We start from the raw sequence: 21,091 nt of genomic DNA, 5'->3' as shown, positions 1-21,091 counted from the left end.
CTAGTTTCTGTTCTGGTTATAATCTTTAATCACTGATTTGTTTCAGTTCTAGAACTCCTGTTTCTTGGGGCGATTTTCAGTTTTCCTACCTGAGATCCAAACTCTTCTAGAAATCTCAGATTCTGATTCTGTTTTAAGATCTGGTTTCAGACTTCAGTTTGTGGAATAGATAATAAGAATATCTCAGTTTCAAAAAACCAACTGTATTGATTCAATTACTGATTAGTTACTGATTATCGAATTCTGGGTTTGCTGTGAAATTTCAGTTTCCTGAATTCTGGGATTTTTCTTAGGTCTACTGATGTAGGTCGATGGAGGTTGAAGAACTAACAACAGCCAGTTCAGAACCCCCATCAAGCCAGCACATTTTTGGGCCCCAAATAGGCCAGCAAAAGACCATAGAGCCAGCATTGAAAGCCCTTTGTGGCTCAAGACCTCAAGTCTTAGGCCCAACTAATGGGCCAATTTGGGCCCATTAAGGTCCCCTTTCAAGTGACTTGCGTGGGAGTCTTTAATTAGTTTCTATTTTCTAGTTTGTTTCCATTTTGGCAAGTTACTACAAGACAGATTTTATTTGCATCAAATTTCTATTTTGAAGACGTAACTAGAAGTAGAAATATAATAGTATAGTTTCTATTTTTATTGGATTGCTACTTTGTACTTCGTTGCAGATCCCCTCTCCATGCAAGGGAGGTTTGATTGAAGCTAATAATAAAAGAGGGGCTGTACGATTTGAGTTTTAAAGAAAGATTGGCTTATGCTTGTTGCTGTGAGAGACTGACAAAGGCCATAGGTAAGAGGCCTCCATCATATCCTTCCATCTTCTCCATCTATTTTCTTATTTTTTTTCTCTTGTATCTCTTTCTTCTTCCTCTTATCTAATCTTTTCCATTCATTTCTAATTTCTATTCTGAGATTGCCCATAAATTATCTACAGTTCTATCATTATACTCGAGGAATATTAGTGCTGAACAGGTTTACTGGGATCAATGAAGGGACTGGTCACTCTGTAGAAGCCCTGTGGCTGCTCTATTTGGAGTATTCTTGATCTGTTTATGAGTAGCAGTAACAGTTCTGTTCTTCAGATTGGGCTGATGATTGAGTAAATGATTCTTAGCTCAAGAGGAACCATACTACCATGAGTTGGTTCTGTTCAAGTCTATTGTTTGAGGAGTATCACTGTTTCTAATTCTGATTATTAGCTTCTAACTTGGTGTTGTGTCTATTACTTGAGATCCAACCATTGGATCGTTATAATGTTTTGGGGCATGGAAGTACTACTAGTTGTCTATATGTGATATGGTTTTGGGATTAATAGTGGTGTTAGCTTGCTGGTTTTGAGCCCTACAATTCGGCCTGGGAGTTGGAATTTGAAACTTCTGTAGGAATACCTTGATTCGACCAATTTTGTATCAGACCTATGGCAGAGAGCAGTACAAGGACCCCAAATCAGACCCATGATCCTTTAATCAGATATTGGAGATGATGCAACAAATGCCTACAGCAAGTTTCTTGAAGCATGACTGCCATGGAGCAACGGATGTGTACCCCTATCCCTACACAAGGTAGCTTTGAATATCTAGGGTAGGAGGGGGCAGCCCACTCACTCTAAAGCCAGCAACAACCAAAGATTTATGGGTAGAGGGCCACAGAGAGTTTACACACGTCAGCCTACCTTTGAGGCTTTGACGATTACATGAGATCATACTTTGAAGGTAACAGCGGTGTGGGCAGCATAGACACTTTGATATTCTACTTATGATTTAGAGTTCAACGCAGTTGTACAGGAGTTGAAACATGTTGACTCTCTTATTGGCAAAGAATTTATTTTGTTTACTGATCATGAGGCTCTCAAGCATATCTCCGCTCACAGAATTTGATCAATAATTGACATGCCAAGTGGGTTGCTTATGTACATAAGTTTATCTTTGCTCTAAGGTATAAAGCAGGGAAAGAGAACATTGTGGCAAATTCCTTGCAGAAAAGTATTAATTCTACACACTTTCTCAAACCATGTGATGAATATAGACCACATCAAGGATGAGTATGCATCGGATTACAGCAAGGTGGGACGGTCCTAAATACTCGCTCCATGATGGGTATCTTTTTAAGAGGACACACTTATGCATTACTGAATTGTCTCTATGACACCATCTTATACAGGAATTACATGATGGAGGTCTTAAAGACGTTTCGGTGAGGACAAGACCCTTCTATAGGTTGCTGACAGATATTATTAGCTGAGATTATAGAGAAGGATGTAGATCATGTATCCAAAAGGTTCAATATTTGTCAACTCGCCAAAAGGACTAAGCAGAAAATGTGTTTGTAGTCCCCACTACCTATCCCACACAGAACGTGAGTACACAGCAGTATAAACTTTGTGCTTGGACTACTACCTACATGGGAAAGGCACGACTCTATACTTGTTGTGGTTGATAGATTTTTTTCAAAGATGGCGCACTTCATACAATGTCGCAAGACATTCGATGCCGGCCATATAGCCTCCAACTTCTTAAAAGAGGTTGCGTGTGATTACACAGGTTGCCAAATTCGAGTGTATCAGACAGGGATGTCAAGAATGTGGCCTACTTCTAGAAGACGATGTATACGAAAACCAATATTAAGTTTTAGTTCTCTCCAGCTTTACATCCACAGACAGATGGCTAGGCGGAAGTTGTCAACAACAATTTGAGCAATTTGCTACATTTCCTTGTTCAAGATTATGAGAAGACCTGGCCATTCATACTTAACATTGTCGAGTTTATGTATAACAATTTGGTGAACAGAACTACGAAACATACTCTATTTGAGATTGTTATCAGAGGTCAACCTAAGGTCATGGTTGGTAACACTCTGAAAAAGCATTTACAGTGTTTTTTGTTCTATGGGAACAAGAAAATACTGAAAAAGTGTTTGGTAAGTCCGGTCCTTTTTTTTTTCCTGCCGAAGTGAACAGGGAATAGGAACACAAAACGAACAATAGCAGAGAAGCAAAGAAAAATGTTTTTCTGTTCCAAGAACAAATTTAAGAGAAACAATAGAAATGAAATTGATGTAGTGACTTGCAAGCCCTTCCTCGTCCTCCCTGAGAACACGGAGGAGCCACACAGATACGCATCTCTCTCCCCGACCTTCTAACCAAACCCATCCACTTATCCAAATTTGTCAATCATTTCTATCAGAAATTTCTCTGCTTCCGCACATGCGACTGCTTATTCTGCTCATGATGAAGCATTAACAAGGGCATTTGGGGGGGGGGGAACCGAGGGACAACCACTGCCACCGTCACCATGAGGCATGAGCGAGAAGATGGAGTGGAATTGTGAGCTCAAATGGGGAGAGTGGGGAGTAGTACTCTTCGTCTTCCAACATGACCTGCTATTTCAATAATCATGAATGGGTTGACTGTTGACTAGGACTGGAATGCTACTGATGCAAGTGATGGTGTTGCAGTTGCAGCAGAGGAACAACAGTAGCAGTGGGACGGGAATATGGGCGAAAGAGGAAGAGGAGATGTTGTCTTGGCTCTGGGAGGATGATGATGAATTAGGAGCAGAGACTTGTGTGCAGTGTGAGCAGCAGCAACAGGCTTTGGCTACTTGGCTTCTTTTGTGATCCCGTTGATCTCCATACTTCTGCTTATCTTCTAGAATTTGTTTTTGTAAAGAAAATTTGCATTTAATAAATTCTAGTTGGTCTTTCCCCTTGCGATTTACAATTCATCCTTGTGATTTACAATTCATCTTTGTATGTTGAATCTTTGTGTGATGCCAAACACCTTTCTCATTCAGGAGAGAAAGAAGCTGTGACCTGCTTATCCGCCGATCATTTTTACAATTGCTTTCACAGATAAGATACGGGATATGGGCTCAATTCGGATTTGATTGAATACCAGGTTGGTAATGTTTAATTAAAAACTGGAGTTATTAAAGTTGCTTTTGATGTATTCGATCAAATGCATAGCCCAAGTGTGTGTCTTGGCCTGCCCTGATTTCTAGGTTGGGTTTGATCAATTAGGTATTCAAAGAAGCTCTAGATGTGTTTATGAATTGAGTTGATCAGGTCTTAAGGCATGTACAATATGTTGTGTTAATCAGTTCACTTATGGAAGTGTTTTGAAGGCATGTACAATATGTTACGTTAATCAGTTCACTTATGGGAGTGTTTTGAAGGCATGTACAATATGTTGTGTATAGAAGTGGGGAAGAGGATATGGGTGTATTGTAAGAGTAGATTTTGATGTGTTTGATCAAATGCATAGCTGAAGTGTGTGTGTCTTGGCCTGCCATGATTTCTAGGTTGGGTTTGATCAATTAGGTATTCAAAGAAGCTCTAGAGGTGTTTATGAAATGAGTTGATCAGGTCTTAAGGCATGTCAGTTCACTTATAGGAGTGTTTTAAAGGCATGTACAATATGTTGTGTATAGAAGTGCGGAAGTAGATACAATGGGTGTATTGTAAGAGTAGATTTCTTGAGTATTTGAGTGTCAAGAGTGCAGTTGTTCACTTGTTTGTTAGCATGCAAAGCTTGGAAGGTTGGAGGATGCACAGCGTTTGTTTGAGTGGATTTTGGAGAGGGAAACCATTTCTTGGATTGCATTGATGGTGGGTTCCAACGGAACAAAAGTGCTTCTGTTAAAGTGCCTTATGAACACATTTCTGTTTCTTTTCTGATTCAGAAACACCTCTTAAAATCTTGTTACCAAACACATTCTTATCCTGCAGAAGTGCTCTCCTAGAGTAGAAACAAAAAAAAAATACTTACAGCTTAAAAAGACTTCAAAGAACAGAAGTGTTACCCAACGTGGCCTACCGACCTGCTGATATTGTTCCCCTTCAACCTCAAGCACACGTCAATTTTAAAGCAAATGAACTTATACAATACATTACAGAGGCGGATACTGACGTTTGATGATGGATAGCCATGAGCAATGATTCCTGCAAAGCTTTGGCTGATCGTCATCGTCACTAAATGGAGTTTCAACCAAGTGATATGGTAATTGTTCACATTGCTCCAAAGAGATCAAAAGGTACACTCAAAAGTACCAGCGCACGAGAAAAAACCAGGGCTACTTCTTAGCCTACAATTCTAGTTCAAACCAGGTTTTGTTTCAACATTGAAAAAGCACTGGTTCACCTAATCGTAGGTTACTGTTTGCTACTGTTTCACCTAAAAGCTTGAACTTTTAGGGAAGGACAGTGCACATGTATACATCAACACTCCCACACACGTATAGGCCAAGATCCCATGGTCCTTGCACGTGGAGCTCACGTGGCACCGAGGGAGAAGAAATGTCGGGAAAACTCTTCCGATGCACTTCCCAGGAGTCGAAAACTTGACCTCCCTGATCTGATACCATGTTCGCTACCGTTTCACCTAAAAGCTCGAACTGTTAGGGAAGGACAGCATAAATGTATACATCAACAGTTACTCTTAGGAGTCTTATTTATTTTTCTTTCTTATTTACTGCTTGTCAAGGCTGGAATAGGACTTATAAGTTCCAGCCTAGTTGGAGTCGGTTTTCTCTTTATTTTATTGGAGTTTCCGTCCAAATTGGACTCTTCCTATTGACTTGCACTAGGGAGGGATTTCCTTGTTTGAGTTGTCGTTTGTGTCCTTTTTAAGACCCGCTATGACTCCAGCTTCCCTTATTGGAGCATGATTGGTCTTTGGTGGTTTCTATAAATAAAGAGGAGTACAGCACTCCCCATGATTTTTACAGTATAGAAAAACTTCTTGCTTCTCAGTTCTGTGGTGATTCAGAGCAATACTGATGTGATTCAGTGGTACACCTGCGGGTGATTCCAGTCAAGAATTTCACGTGGTGATTCGTGAAACTCACATCCCTTTCTCTTATTGAAGCGATCCCGGGTTCAGATACCCTGTTCTAGGATCACTATGGGCCCACAAGAGTAATAAGTATCCCACTTAAATGATTGAGTGGTAATTCTGTGATTATGTGAAAAGTATATGACCCTTCTGGAAGAGAAATCAGAATGAGGCCACAAAGGGAATTGAGGAGGATGAAAAGGGACGAATCTAGGATTCAAACAGTAGTGGGGATTAAAAGAACTAAAGTCAGAATGAGGGAGTTTTAAGTAATTCTTGAAAGTCAGAGACTTATTCATAAATAACAGAAGTAGGTTTCTTCTTCCTTTCGAAGAGCAGAAACTAGCGGTAAACCTGGTTTTAATTCAAGTGAAGCATGAAGCATCTCAGTCGATATATCACCCATAATAACGAAATTTCAGGTTAAGGTTCTCAACCTGTAGAAGTCTTGAATCCTAGTCACAATCATTCAATTCAACAAACTAAGATCAATTAAAAATTTACTGAAATCAGAGGGGATGGTACGGTACTGTGGCAACCAGATTTGATTTCAAGTCAAGATCTCACAGCAGAGATACTTAGAGGGGACAAAACTCCAGGGCCTAGGTCGCTTTTGGAAGAGCATCCTTCCCCCGAAATCTCAGGTTAAGCAAATTGCTCAGTAAAGAGATCAATTATCTTATGTTGGGACTGTTAGATCACCTGAAACAGGGAACGACTAGTAAAGGCAGGAATAATTCAAACAACCTAAGAGGAAGAAAAATAATGGAGGACTAAGAGAAAACATAAAAAGAAACAAAGAGAAAGACGAACCTAGACTCCTAGAGATTCGGGATCGAACAAAGAAGAAGAACCTCAACCACGTAGCTACAGCAAGCTCCAAATGAATTTCATTCATTCCATTCCAACTGAGAATTGTTGGTTTATATGCTGTTACATAGAATCAAACGAAAGAATCCTAATCCTATCCTAAAACTGAAAACACAAATTAACTCAAATCCCAACTCCTACGGTAACTAACTAATGTATCTAATTGCACTTACAAAATAACTAATCACCTAAGATTTCATCAACAAGAATGAAATAATAAACAAAAATTCACAAAAATATTCCTAATTAATCGATTATATAACTGAACAATGTACCAAAACTTTATAAAAAGGATCAGCTTCCTCTTGCTTTTCAGCCCTTCTCATAAAGGCACGCAAGTTCATCAAAAAGGATTTATATTTCTTTCATAAACTTATCAAGTTTAGTCTCAATCTTTTGCTGACTCTCAACAAGTTCTAAATATAGCTTACGAAACTCGGGATTGGTGATGTTGCCCTATCATTGTTAGAAACTGCAAGAAATTCTACTCATACCAATTGATGCAATCCAGGGTTCAAAATCTTTGTTCTAGGATAACTATGGGCCCACAAGAGTAATAAATATCTCACTTAAATGGTTGAGTAGTAATCCTGCAATTATATGAACAGTATGTAACCCTTCTGGAAGAGAAATCAGAATCAAGCCACAAATGGAATTGAGGATGAAAAGGGACACATTTGGGATTGAAACAGTACTGGGGATTAAAAGAACTAAAGTCAGAATAAGGGGCTTTTTTAAGTAATTCTTGAAAGTCAGGGACTCATTGGTGGAATCAAGGTATCCCAAAGGAGGTTTCAGATTCCAACCCACATGCAGAATTGGTTAGATTTCAAGTTATGGGCAAAGGATTGAAATAGAAACTAGTCCCAGATTTGGAAACAATACCACATCTCATCTTCCACACGGTAGAATGATATGAAAACAGCAGCATAATCATCAATCCATAAGGGCATCTACATATATAAAAATCAGCCGAAACTTAGAGTAACAGATCACAGATATAGAAACTTAGGTGCAAATTAGCAACAGCCAATAAACACTAATCCAATGGTCAGATTACTGTGGAATTCCAGTCGAATGCCAATTAAATGGACAGTAAGCAGCTTCAAAAGCTAACTCAGTTTGATGGCTGGATTCTCAGTTCAGCAGTAGCACATGATTAGAAACAATATAATAGAATTAGTAACTACCGTCCAAATTAGAAACAGTTGAATTCCTCCATGCGCAGACAGATAAACCAACAGGCCTACGAGTGGATGCCAGGAACAGAAAATAGTAGTTTTAGTTGTTAGGAATAGAATTTGTAATAACCTTCAAACAACAGATTAGATCAGGTCCAACTTCTAGTCGATCAGCTCATTCAAATCTTACTCCAAACTGAAGGTCAGTGGCTATTAAATTGGGGTTCACAAAATAGATCAAGAATACTCCAAAACAAGGCATAACAGCTCATTCAAATCTTACTCCAAACTGAAGGCCAGAGGCTATTAAATTGGGGTTCACAAAACAGATCAAGAATACTCCCAAACAAAGCAAACTCTAGACTTCTACAGGAAAACAGATCACCTCAATTGACTCTCAGCAAACTCATTACTGTTTAGCACTAATATTTCTCAAGTATAGCAACAAAACTGTAGATAACTTATGGACAATCTAAGAATAGAAATAAAAATTGAACAGAAAGATTGGATAAGAGGAAGAATAAAGAGATAAAAGAATAGAAGAGAAAAGGGAAAAAAATCACAAAATAATAAGAAGAAACATAAGAGGAAGAAAAATAATAGAGGAATAAGAGAGAAGATAAAAAGAAACAAAGAGAAAGACGAACTTGGAGATCCGGGATCAAAAAGAGAAGAAGAAAGAGGACTCAACCACGTAGCCACATCAAGCTCCAAATAAATTTCATTCATTCCATTCCAAATGAGAATCATTGGCTTACATGCCATAATATAGAATCAAACAAAAGAAGTCCTAATACTATCCTAAAACTGAAAACAAAAGTCAAAATCTCAACTCCTACAGTATCCAAGTATCTAATTGCAATTACAAAATAACTAATCTATCTCCTACAATTCCATCAACAAGAATAAAATAATAAAATTAAATTTACAAAAATCCCTAATTAATCCATCATGTAACTGCATCACTTATCTTCTTATTTCTGCTCAATTCAAGTTTCAGGGCAGTTCCTTCTTGCGCACCACTTTTTTTTTTATTTCTGATTTAGTTCATTCAAGTTCTAATAGTCTAGTTGCTGTTCTGTTTTAAACTTCATCTAGTTTCTGTTATGGTTATGATCTTTAATCACTGGTCTGTTTCAGTTAAAGAATTCCTGTTTTCTTGGTGTGATTTCAGGTTTCCTAGCTGAGATCAAACTCTTCTAGAAATCTCAAATTCTTGTTCTGTATTAAGATCTATTCTCTGACTTCATTTTTTGATTAGATCTTAAGAAAGGAAGCTACGAGTTGGCGACAATTCATAGAAAAAATCTATATTTACAGTAACATAAATACATAATAACTCAGGAGCTGCGGGCCATCTGCAATCTATTGATTTCACACCCACAAACCGAACCAAGGTCCCAGAAGAATGGAAAATTAAAGTGCTATAGCATTACAGTGATTCATTAAAACATTCTCATCATCCTGGATACCTTTTCTAGTGATCATAAATAATCAAGCTTGAACTAGATTTTTAAGAATAAAAAAGAATTGTCCTTTTTCGTTTGGTAGGTTAGCAGAATTTCATAGACGCATTACAACATAATCTATCAAATACTCATATCATCAACACAACTAAAAACCCTAGATTAACAATCTCAACCCCCTGAACAGCGTAGACCCATTAAAGCCCCACGACTCGAAAACAGAAAATAGTAATAGAAAAAGAGATTTAAAGATGGAATATAATCAGAGTGGATCGAAAGAACTGACCGGTCAGGCATTGGCAGTTTTGGGAATCAGAGGGATCCCCTGCTTCTGATGCTGCTTCAACTTCTCTTGTTCTTCCCTGATTTTCTGCATCTTCAACATCCTCTCCATAACGAGCTCGTACTCGCATTTCTCATAGACGTGACGCTCGTCCTCGCACTTCCATGGGAGGTAGAATTCCGCAACCCTACATTTGTTGAGAGGAATCAGGAGGTGGGCACATTGGTCTCTGTATGCTAGAGGAACCCTAGCTTGCACCATCTCCTCCTGCGTTGCTATCATCTTCTTCGATGATCCTTCAACCTCCATCTCTCTCTGTCCCTCACACCCTTTTCCTTCAACAACTTGGCTTGAAGTCTTTCTCTGACCAATGGAAACTGAAGTAAAAAGGGCTGATCGCTGCTTGTTTTCTCTTCTTTTTTAATCAGACCCTTACAATGACAGTATCGGTTCATCCAGCCGGACGAGTGGCCCAAACTTGATCGACCCAATAACCTCAGCAGTAGAACGTCCAACGTTGGGTGGCGGGGGGAATTATCTCTCCTCCGGTTCCTTGCCCGGCCCAGTTCCTCAGTCCCTCTAATAGCGGTGGGGTGGGGTGGGGTGGGGGAGGCCCCTACCCTGGCAGAATGTTGGGGCAGGAGTAGTGTAATCATTGTGCCCCCTTGTTGGGGGAATTGAGGAACTAGGTCGGGTAGAGAACTAAAAGGGATAAGGATAATGGTCCCATAAGGGGACAGACGGACTAATGATGGTAAACCAAAGTTAGATGACAAAGCTCAATCTTTGGAGTAAGCTTTGTCATTCCGACGGTTTTGGGTATTTATTTCAGTTTTGGTTCAATCCAAGAGAATGTTAGTATGAATCAAAACCAAACCGTGCACGGATTTGTTCTGGAATTTGATATTCGAACCGAATATGCTTGGTTCGTTTCAATTTCAGTCCGTAGGTTGCCGTTTTAATTTCTTATTCAATTTTTATAGTTGATTTTACCATTATGTTTCTAGTATTCGGTTCTATTCAATTCAAATAGACGGTTCCTAAGTTAGAACTGAAATCAAACCACATTTAGAACCTACATTCCATAACTGAATTTATTCGGTTCACCTTATTTGGTCCGTTGCAGTTTTTATTTTCGAGTTTGCTTCCAATTCGACACCCTTACTTTGGAGTCCCGAATCTCACACCAAGTGATCACATGTTTTACAGTTTTAATTTGTTGCGATGGAATGTAGTGGCAGTTTTTGTAATTTATTTTGTCAATCTAGAATTACGTTTAGCGCACTTTCCCTGTTTGTGTTCGGCTTAAAGCGTTCCCATAAAAAGGGAGGATGGGGTGAAAATATTGTGGGATGTCCCACGGTGTAGTGGGTTGGAAAATGGAGGTGAGATTTTATTTTTTTCATAAATAGTAATTAAAAATATTATTTTTTTTTTTCTCTTTTTTTTTTTGTTAACTTTGAATAACATAAAGATGAGATTTTCAAATGTCACGTTAACAAATAAAGCATTTAATGTTGTTCCTTAAGCTTTTGTAAGTTCACCACTCCAAATTAAACAAACAAAATTGAAGTGGGATTTTGAAATATCACATCAACACTTTTGCACCTCAATTCTTCCATCCCACCTAAGTCCCTATCAAACAAACAGGGCTCAATGAAATAGGTATAGGATCCTCTATCCACAAATGAACCTACTTATAAAGATAATTGTTTGATCATATGGTTGGTGTCTTATCAGTAGAGTAAAGGCTCACAAAAGATCATGAGTTCGACTCTCCTGTCTTCACCTCATGCCACTCCCTCCTCCTTTGTAAACATAATTAAAGTCCCATTAGACAGTTAGATAGGTAGAGCAAAAAAAAACTATATGTTTATCATGCAGCAAATGAAGCCCGTTACCATCCCTATCAGAAGGACGAAAATATTTAAATTTTAAATCAAATAACAACACAAAGGAGTGTTCTAATCCACTCCATTGTAGCTTCGTCCAAGCCAAAATTCCACGACAAAATTATGATATCATGAATTTGGACCAGAGCTAATATATTTGAATTAGGAAATTATCATAGAATGAAAGTTTTGGGTTTGATTTTATTTGCAAATTTGAAAATAGTGGTTAAAATTTAGTATGAACAACAAAATATGAAGAAAAAAATTATAAAGATGTCCATTCATGTAATAAACATTTGGGTGCGAATTCTTGGTCTAATGGGGCTTGAAAAAAATCTCTAGACCAGCACTTAGTTGTGCCAAGTGGCAACTTGGATGATACTGATATTTCATGGGTAAGAAGACCAAGGTTCCTTCTCACATATTAAATTTCAACCTCAACGGAGGTTGCCAATGAGCAATAATAAAGCTTTGGAAATAATCAAAGAACCAATAGTCGTGCATGGACATATACGGGATGCATATTCAGATATAAGAGGGTATTTGATTGATTATGCTTTGAAATATATAGCTAATCCAGACCACGTTATTTAGAAAATGGTCACATCATCTCTCCACATGGTGTAACTTATCAAATATGTGCACTAGACTAGGAATTCCTTTTACCCGGTCACTAGCAAAAGAGTGTCAACTCTGAACCGGAATCAAGAAATCGAGTGGAATCCGGTTGTCTAAAATCGAACCCAATAAAGAAAAAATAAAATGGTTCAATTTCAGCTTTGAATATTAAAAATAGTTTGGTTTGGTTTAGAACCGTTATACCATCGTCCAAAATCAATTAACTGATTAAACCAACATGGGACGGAATAAACTAGTAAACTGGTTGGTTCTTTGGTCCAAAAAACAGGTTTAGGAAAACATAAAAACTTCGACCATCTGACATTTTTTACCCTTCTTTAAGAAACGAAAAACTTGAGAGTTGAGACTGGAAGAAGCTTCGAGTAGAGATGGAGAATGAGACCAAGATCTTTGTTCCATTGTATAAGAATGTCGATCATGTCTTGTCATCTCTATTCCTCATCAAATGTCCAAAACTTTCTTTATTCCATCGTATAAGAAAAACAATGATACCATTTATTTTAGGATTAAGTTTCCCTTCACCCATAGAGGATCGTTCACCTACTATCTAAGGGTTTACAAACCCCACTTAGAGTTTTAGTGTGTTCCCAAAATGCCCTCTTCTTTCCCATTCCCGCCCTCTCCTATTCTGCGGTGAGTGGGATCACATTCACCGTGGGTGGAAGAAAACTTGATCTTTTGTTTTAATTAAAAGGTTAGCTTCTCTCAAAGGATCCCATTTTTTTTGGGAGGGAGGGGGGGGGGGTGGGGGAGGATCTAAACTCATGATGGGATTGTTCTCTTTGGACCCAATTCCATCCTGGCCTATACGGAGTTCACATGTGAGGCCGTTTTTGGTTTGCCATTTAGCTCAAAGCGTTAACATCTAGTTTGTTTATTCCTTTTCACATTCAAGTCAAGATGAAAAATCGTTACCCATCCTCTCCCTGCTTTAGCTCTGCTCTTGTCTTTACTGGTAAGTGATTGTTGTTAGAAAAAGAAGAAAGGTTGGTGCTAATCAGTTATAGCCCCAAAAGAAACTCTACCTTGGGGTCCCCAAGAACCCTCTTTTTTTTATTTTAATAAACACACTTTATTAACGAAGGAACAAAGTTCCAGACTAGTCAAAATACAAAAGAAGGGAAATACTGGGGGGTGGGGAGTCAAGTCAAATACAATGAGATTGAGAGCTAGCTTCAACAAAAGCCAAACGATCCGCAACGGCATTGGCTTCTATGAGAGTATGTTGAAAGATGACCTCATCAAAGTCAAGGCTAAGTTCCCTGCAGTCTGAGATGATTGAAAGAATTTTCCAAGGGATGGATGCAGACTGCTTGTTCAGGATGTTGATGATCGTCAAGTTATCGCTTTCCATAATGAGGTTCTTTATACGTTTATTGGCTGCCATGAGAAGAGCAAACCGAACTACGAATGCTTCCACTGTTAAGGTTGAATTCCACCTAATGTCCTTCAAAAAACCAAACAAAAAGGAGGAAGATGTCGATCTATAGATGCCTTCAATAGCTACATTTCCTTGATTACCCAGACTAGCTCCATCCACATTGCATTTAACGAAATTGGTAGGAGGGGGATTCCAAATCACCGAGCATTGTTATCGGGCTCTGTTGTTGAAAGCCTTGATTAAAATCTTTATCATTTGCAATAGCTCTGAAAATCATAGAATGACTATTGAATCTTGCTTGATTGAATACTAACTCCCAGTAACTATTGCAAATCTGCCATAAAATGTTGCAAAAGAAGGTGGCATTTATGCGTTCATCCTTGCTCTCTGAATGCTTAGGGTTGATGACAGAAATAATACCATCCACTAGATTGTGATTTATAAAGATATTACTAAGGCCTGCGAGCCGCCAAAGGTTTTGAATGATTGGACATTCAACAAAGAGATGATTGGGCGATTGCAAAAAATTATGACAAATATGACATAGGATTAAGATTAAACCCCTTTGACTGAAAATGTCTGGAAGAGGGAGTTTTTGATGAATAGTTTTCCAAATAAGATGTTAGATTTTTTTTTTATATTTTTTTTGGTAAAAATGATGTTGGATTTTGGGGGATGTTGGAAGATGCCATAGTTTCAACCAGGAAAGATGAGCTAGGTTGGAAATCTCATTGATGTCTAAATAGTATGCTGAAGCCACATAGAACGCCTCCAAAGAAGAAGGAGCCCATAGGAAATGATCCTCTAGAAAAAATAGAGAGGGAAATTGTGATTATTGAAAGAGCTATATCGGGCGGCCACCAGTGAAAGATAACATCAGTTCTCCATGAGGATGTGAAAGCATCGATGAAATAATCCACTGTTGAGGGAATATAAAGAGGTAACGGGAAGGGAATTGCAAAGTGTAAGTGATTTGGGATCTAAGCATCTAGTCAAGGATTAATTGATCTTCCATTGCCAACCTGAAAAAACCAGCCCTTTGCAAAAAAGATCTTGAGAAGAACACGGTGATTTTCATTCCCAGGAAGCTTGACAGGGAGAATTTAGCATGAAGATAATTTTAAGAAGTATTTGGCTTTCATAAGCTTGGACCACAAAGACATAAGTTGATGGAGAAGTTCCCAACCTTTCTTTGCTAAAAGAGCTTGGTTCATAAGGGTAGAAAGTTTAATATGTAATCCTTCGAACCTTTTTTCCAACAAATTGTGGGCATCAGAGATTGAATTCCATTTGGCCAAAAGAAGGTTCTACAAGAGGAATCCCCAAAGAACCCTTCTCACCATCTATACCAAAGGTTAGACACCTAGAGCCCATAGTTAGATAATGATAACAAGATTACAAGATTGATAGCCATTGGGTTCCATCTGGCAATGCAAATTCCATTTGAACTAAAATTTTACATGTGTGCAAGATACCTTGGGGACTATATGTCCACAAAATAAAATATATTACCATTAATTACAATGAAATGTTTTTGAGGTTATACTAGCATCCTCTCTTTCTCTCTCTCTTCCCGCAATTCATTGTATAGTTTAAAATTGATCCACCTTCATAATATTTTAAGGGTCTTTTGTTAGATCTGATCGTGGGGGTGAGTATTATGGCAAACGAGCCCTTAAGTTGTCCAGCATCACCATGTCTGCCATAATACTCACCCCCACGATCAGATCTAACAATTTTAATAACTTTCCTAAGCTGTTTCTCAACTTCATCCTAAAAATCTTGAACTTGTCAAGAGATTCGGACTTTTCTTTAATTAAGTACAGTGTATCCATATCGGGAATAGTCGTCAGAAAAAGTGATGAAATAAAAATTTTTACACAATGTGATCGAATAGGGACCACGATGTCGGTGTGAATGACCTCTAACAGTCGAAACTACGGATGCAGCTTTTCTTCTTTATTTTGGTCATCTTTCCCTTACAACAGTCTACACAAGTTTCTAGATCACTTTCGAGAGTAGGCGGGATGTCGACTTTATCAGCCTTTCCACTCTTGCCTTAGAAATATGACCTAGCCGCTTATGCCACAATGTGAAAGACCGTTCTTTAGGTAAGGGTCTTTTAGAAACAACACTTTCAACATTACAGGACGTAGATATCGGTGGAAGACAAACACAATCTCGATAATCCGTGGACATAAAGCAGAACCAACTTTAGTTGAATTAAAAATAAATTAACCATAGTATTCTTTATTTCAAAATAGAAACCACTAATGTCCAAAATCGAAACCGAAATCAAATTCCGCCTAAAGGACGGTACATAAAAAGTGTTCTTTAAAGTCAATTTAAAATCGAATCTAATAATAAAATGACATCTCCCACGAACTCTACGTCGAATGTCCATCATTTCCTACACGACCAGCCTTGATTCATCCTTGTTTGGCCTCCTTCGATTTATGAACCCCCGTATGGTAAAAGCAACATGGTTAGTTGCATGCTATCTAGCCACCAAGAACTGGATGGGGCTTCGATAGATTGGATTCACAAACAAAAGCCAAAGAATCATTACGATGCTGCTTGGGCTTGAGTAACCAAGCCTTGTATTTGTCGCATCCTTCTTCATGTGACCCTTCTTCTTGCAAAAGAAGCAATGATCACTCTCTTTTTCTTCAAAGAGTCTTTCTTGGGTCCCAAATTGTTAGTCCGATCGACATTTGTTTATTGGGGACTTATGAGTATGATTTTTAGACTTTTTACTCTTACGGGCTTTGGAAGTAAACAGGAGAGGCTTTTTCTCTTTCTTCGCTTTCTCTTCCTCGAACAAACCCTAGAAATTAGGTCATTAATGCTCCAGACTCCATCTTGGGAAATGTAGTTGGTTTTTATGATGCCAAATTCGAAGGTAGGGTATTTAAGGCTTGATGGACAATTAGGGCATCTCGGAAGAGGAATGTCTAAGGCCTTGAGTTTAATTTGGTAATCAACCATCCTAATAATGTAATCCCTAACACCCCGAACCATCATACTCCATATTAAATAACCCTTGCGATGTCCCAATCTCGATTCGATGAAACTTTGTATCTCTTGGAAATTGCATCTAGCAATTCCCGGCAAGACATTTCTCGAGCAGACCACTTTTTAGGTGTTCCTGTTCGACCTCTTTATGGACGATATCGAGTCGATTACTCTTTGCCATGCAAGATGCACATACGTTTCATCCTCGACTATCAAGCTTAGTTCCATTGGTGTGTCCATAACAAGGGACGTGTACACATCCGCCATTTCCATAGCAAACATAATGTCCTCTTTCCACTTCTTAAAGTTTGACCGGAGGAGCTTAATAGTAACCATGTTATTATTGACAGAGAAGGTGACCAAAATTTAATCAATGAACAAGATAATAATTAAAATGATGCAAGTACACTTGAAAACTTTATAAGCTAATGAGAATTTTACACACATCATTGTGAAATCACCTTTGGGCTGAATTCTCAATATGCAATTGTAAAAATCCCTACATACCAAAGGGCCATGGGAATACAACTCAACTTTCAAAATCCACCACCTTTGGGTGTGCGAATTCTAGGTCAACCTATTCACAAACATATCGTATATGTACCCCTTCAAGTACCAATACATGACCACCACCTTTGGGTGTATGACCATACATTAGAGTTGAAGGGCACCCCACAATCGTATGAAACCGGTGTTTCACAAATCCAACAAGGAAGGTCGCTTTGGCGGCCGCATCTCGTCGAACCCATGGAACCCTCTCTTGGGATATTCCAAAATTACTTACATCCTTAAACAAATTGTGTTATTTTATACTTTATGACAAGGGGCTTTAAATGTCTTAAAATTAACACAAAAATAATAATAATACTGTTCATCAAGGTAGGTATTCAAATTCAAATTGGTTCGTTTTCCAATAGAACGAACCGATAAATTACATAAAGGGCATGTATCAAAAGAATACCAAAAATATTTAAAATATTCATATCTGATCAAAACAGAGGGCACCACTGTGTAGAGCACAGAAAAACAGAGCCAACGCAAAAAACGGAACCCCAAACGGAGTCTCGTAGCCCCAAGAAAGCCCGATCAAAGTTCAAGTCCAAATTCGGTTGACTGTACTGGTCAAAACGGTCCGAAAGTCAAACCAAATCAATTTGGTTCAACCCCCGGTCCGAACAAAACGGTTCAGGCCCAATCCAACCGGGCTCGGGTCAGACCAAATCAGGTCAGTAGACAGGTCAACGGGTCAGGTTTTCGGGTCAGAAACGGGGTTGACCCGACCCGAGCGACGCACGTTAGCATCGCCTGAACATAGCATCAGGTGCACGATAGCAAAACCCAGATTCCTCTTTTTTTTTAACATCTACCGACGAGTGAAGATCACCTGCGACGCCGTCGCGCGTGAGAGAGCGTCCGGAAGCGCGCGGTGATCCACCCACCGAAAACTCGATTTTGCGAGCTCTACGTCCCCATGTGATCGGTTCTGTTTTGGTCGGCTAAAAAATCGGCTGCATGCCGATGTCCGATGCGAGTTTTTGGAAAACTGGAAAAACCCTAAAAACCTTGATTCGAATCGAAAAATTTTCGATTCCCTTATTATGTTCTATTATTTTGAATCCATATAGGTTCAAGAACGGATCTATGGAGGCTCGATACCACATGTTAGAATAAATCGATCCGAATAGGGACAAAATCCCAAAACCAAGATCTCCATAGGGAGTTCAAGAACACAATCAAATAAATAATAGTAAATAGGATAGAACCACCGATCTTGTTTCGCATCCATAGTGATGATGATTGCGGAAAATAAAGAACAAAGATCTAGATGCTTCCTTCTATTCCCAAAGTAATCGACTGATGAGAATACCGCAGAACGAAACACCGAATATCTCCTCTCTTTCAAGAATGCACTCCTCAATAGTGATTGAGAATAATAATTTATGTTGGGTAGAGGGAGACCTAGCTCTCCTTATATAGTAATCCCTATAGTGTCCACTCATCACGGCCCAATAGAAATCTATCCGCCCACACTAAGCCGACCACATTAGACTTCTAATATAACTTAATGACCTCACTTTATTAAACCAAAACCCTAATTACCGATTTAGGAATTTAATTATGTCCATATAGAATTTTATTAGAACTAAAATTCTAACATCTTTGTCTTAAAAGGATTTAATTTCTTCAAACAATTTTGGGACATTTCATAGGTAATCAATCAATTTAGTTAAATATTTCTCACTTAAGATACCCAAGATGGTACTGTGAGGGAAATCTCCCATGCCACAGCAATGGTGAAAATTACTTAAAATTTATAAAAGATTATTAATTAAGTGAAAATTAATAATTAAATATGTAAATTGTCATCTTTTTTTATCATATTGTTGAAATTTAAACGTTTAAAACATCTACTATTTGTCTATGTTCTTTTGTCATACTAGACGCATTTAACTGTTATGTGCCAAACCATTTTTTTGCCATTTCCATTTATTGTCGTTTTTTATAAAGAAATTGTTTTTTTTTTCTAAACTATGTTTGGTAGGGATGCAAGTTTGGCCCTATCGGCCCGAACCCACCTTGGCCCAACCTAAGCCCGAACAAGACCTGGATTGAGATATTTGGCCCCGAGGACGGGAAAAGATTAAAAATATTTGACCCTGAATGCGAGTTAAGATTGGAGATTTCTGACCTTGAATCAAGGTCGGGTCAAGTTAGGATTGAGACCTCAGACTAAGCTTGGCCGGACCTAGCCTTGATTTTAGTTATATCATAAAATATATATTGATTTAATATACACATTATAAACTTTAAATATCACCCACCTCTTTTTACATAATGTATTATATATGAAAACAATAACTACTTAAGTAAAATTGATAATATTCTCCTCCACCCATTCCAATCCATACATTTCTTTCCACCCTCCTCCTGATTAGGGTCAATTAAGGTCAACCCTACCCAACCCTAAGGGTAGGTCAAAATTGAATTTTTCTGAGCTGAGTGAAGGTTGAATCGGGACTGACCCAGCTAAGGGGACTTAAGATTAGACTAGGGTTCTACAAAAACCAGCCCAATCCAACCCTATTGCTGCCCTAATGTTTGGGTTCTACAATCGTTACTTGGACAAACCCTAACTTAATTGACGCTTGATTCCTCATTGATCTACTTTTCGGAAAAGCAAGTCTGCCTTTTAGATTTCGTGGATTGGTGTTGCCTTTGATATTGTAATACATGCTATATGCTTTAGAATTAATCGCAAAATTGTGATCGGATTTAGGTGACCTTAATGTAGTGTCTGTTGAGGAGAGAGGTCCAAAGGCTCTCTTTGGGATCCGCCATGGAGTTAGCTGCGCTATAATTGAATCTATAGAAATTTTTTCAGTCAAGAAACACAATGATGACTAATTTTTTTTAGATTTATCAAGAAATCTAAAAAAATTTATTGGATTATATTGATAATAAAAGGGAGAAAAATACATAAATAAATACTCACCACAGAAATAAAACTAAATGATAAAAAGGAAAAAATTATCTAAGTAATATAATTTGATCGTAAGCCCAGTGGATGAAATAGATGTTATCATAACATCCACTGATTTTCTAACAATCGATTTATGTTGCTTAGAATTACTTAAATCATTTCTTCCATCCACCAATTAATACTTATTTTGTAGCAAAATACTTTATTACATACTTTTCACCCTTACATTTACCAATATAATCATATAAATCTTTAAACACTTTATCGCTTCTCTCTTTTTGTTTTTATGTTCTAAGAAAAAATGGAATCCTCAAACGTGTGAATAAGGGGAATTTTATCTTCCCCTGTTCAGATAACATTCTGTTCATCCAGTTCTTTTACCTGAATCAACACGTGTAACATTCTCTTCCAACATCTCAATTTAAAGATAAACTCTCAAGAAGAAATATCATTCCAAACTCAGTTTCAGAAAGAATGAATGAAGGGCACAAACACAACTACTTAAATTCAGAAAGGATTTCACAGCCATTAACGAAACCAAATGAACCCAAAAAGTCATGAAACGCAGAGGCAAAGGAAAAATAAAATGGTGAGTATCGAATCGATATCAAAGATTTATAAGAATATAATCAAAACAAGATAAGGCCAAATTCACAAAACAACCTTAATGCATCAGTTCTTCATCAAAACCCATTTCAGAAACCAAACACAGACATCAAAACACTAAACGATACAATGACGATTAAAACAAGGGGGAAAAAAAGCTTTGCAACCCACCTATCTAGAACTAAGAGGAATGGTAGCGGGACAGCAGGGTTGCTCCGGATAAAAATCCTCGGCAAACCGAGAGGGGTTAGTTTGATGGTTTTCGGTGAGAGAGCACGGGGAGCACGGTTGCAAAACAAGACACAGGAGTTTAGCACTTGTTTTTTCCCATTTGGAAGCTTAAGACCCCTTTCGAGTCCTCAAACAAACGATCCCAAAAAACAGACCGTGGTTGGCCTTCGCCGTCGCCAGTGGTTGAATCGTAGATTCACGTGCGAGAGGAAT

General features: G+C 38.2%; 1 protein-coding gene across 2 annotated transcripts in view; it reads right to left on the bottom strand.

Moving 5' to 3' along the window:
* LOC122645962 (NADH dehydrogenase [ubiquinone] 1 beta subcomplex subunit 7-like) overlaps positions 1-21,091 on the bottom strand; it is a 34,558-nt gene that overhangs the window by 4,617 nt on the left and 8,850 nt on the right. Inside the window, exons 2-3 of one of the 2 annotated variants that reach the window (XM_043839389.1) lie at positions 14,877-14,883; positions 9,637-9,948 (exon numbers count right to left, since the gene is read on the bottom strand). In XM_043839389.1, coding sequence (XP_043695324.1) covers positions 9,640-9,942 — 303 coding nt within the window. In that variant the 5' untranslated portion in view covers positions 9,943-9,948; positions 14,877-14,883 and the 3' untranslated portion in view covers positions 9,637-9,639. Of the gene's footprint in view, positions 1-9,636; positions 9,949-14,876; positions 14,884-21,091 lie in introns of those variants that run through there. The other variant, XM_043839390.1, reaches the window with a different exon arrangement.

The sequence above is a fragment of the Telopea speciosissima genome, chromosome 11 (genome assembly GCF_018873765.1).
Source record: "Telopea speciosissima isolate NSW1024214 ecotype Mountain lineage chromosome 11, Tspe_v1, whole genome shotgun sequence".
NCBI lineage: Eukaryota > Viridiplantae > Streptophyta > Magnoliopsida > Proteales > Proteaceae > Telopea > Telopea speciosissima.
The sequence above is the reverse complement of the archived record's forward strand: the minus strand, read 5'-3'. Positions and strand labels throughout refer to the sequence as shown.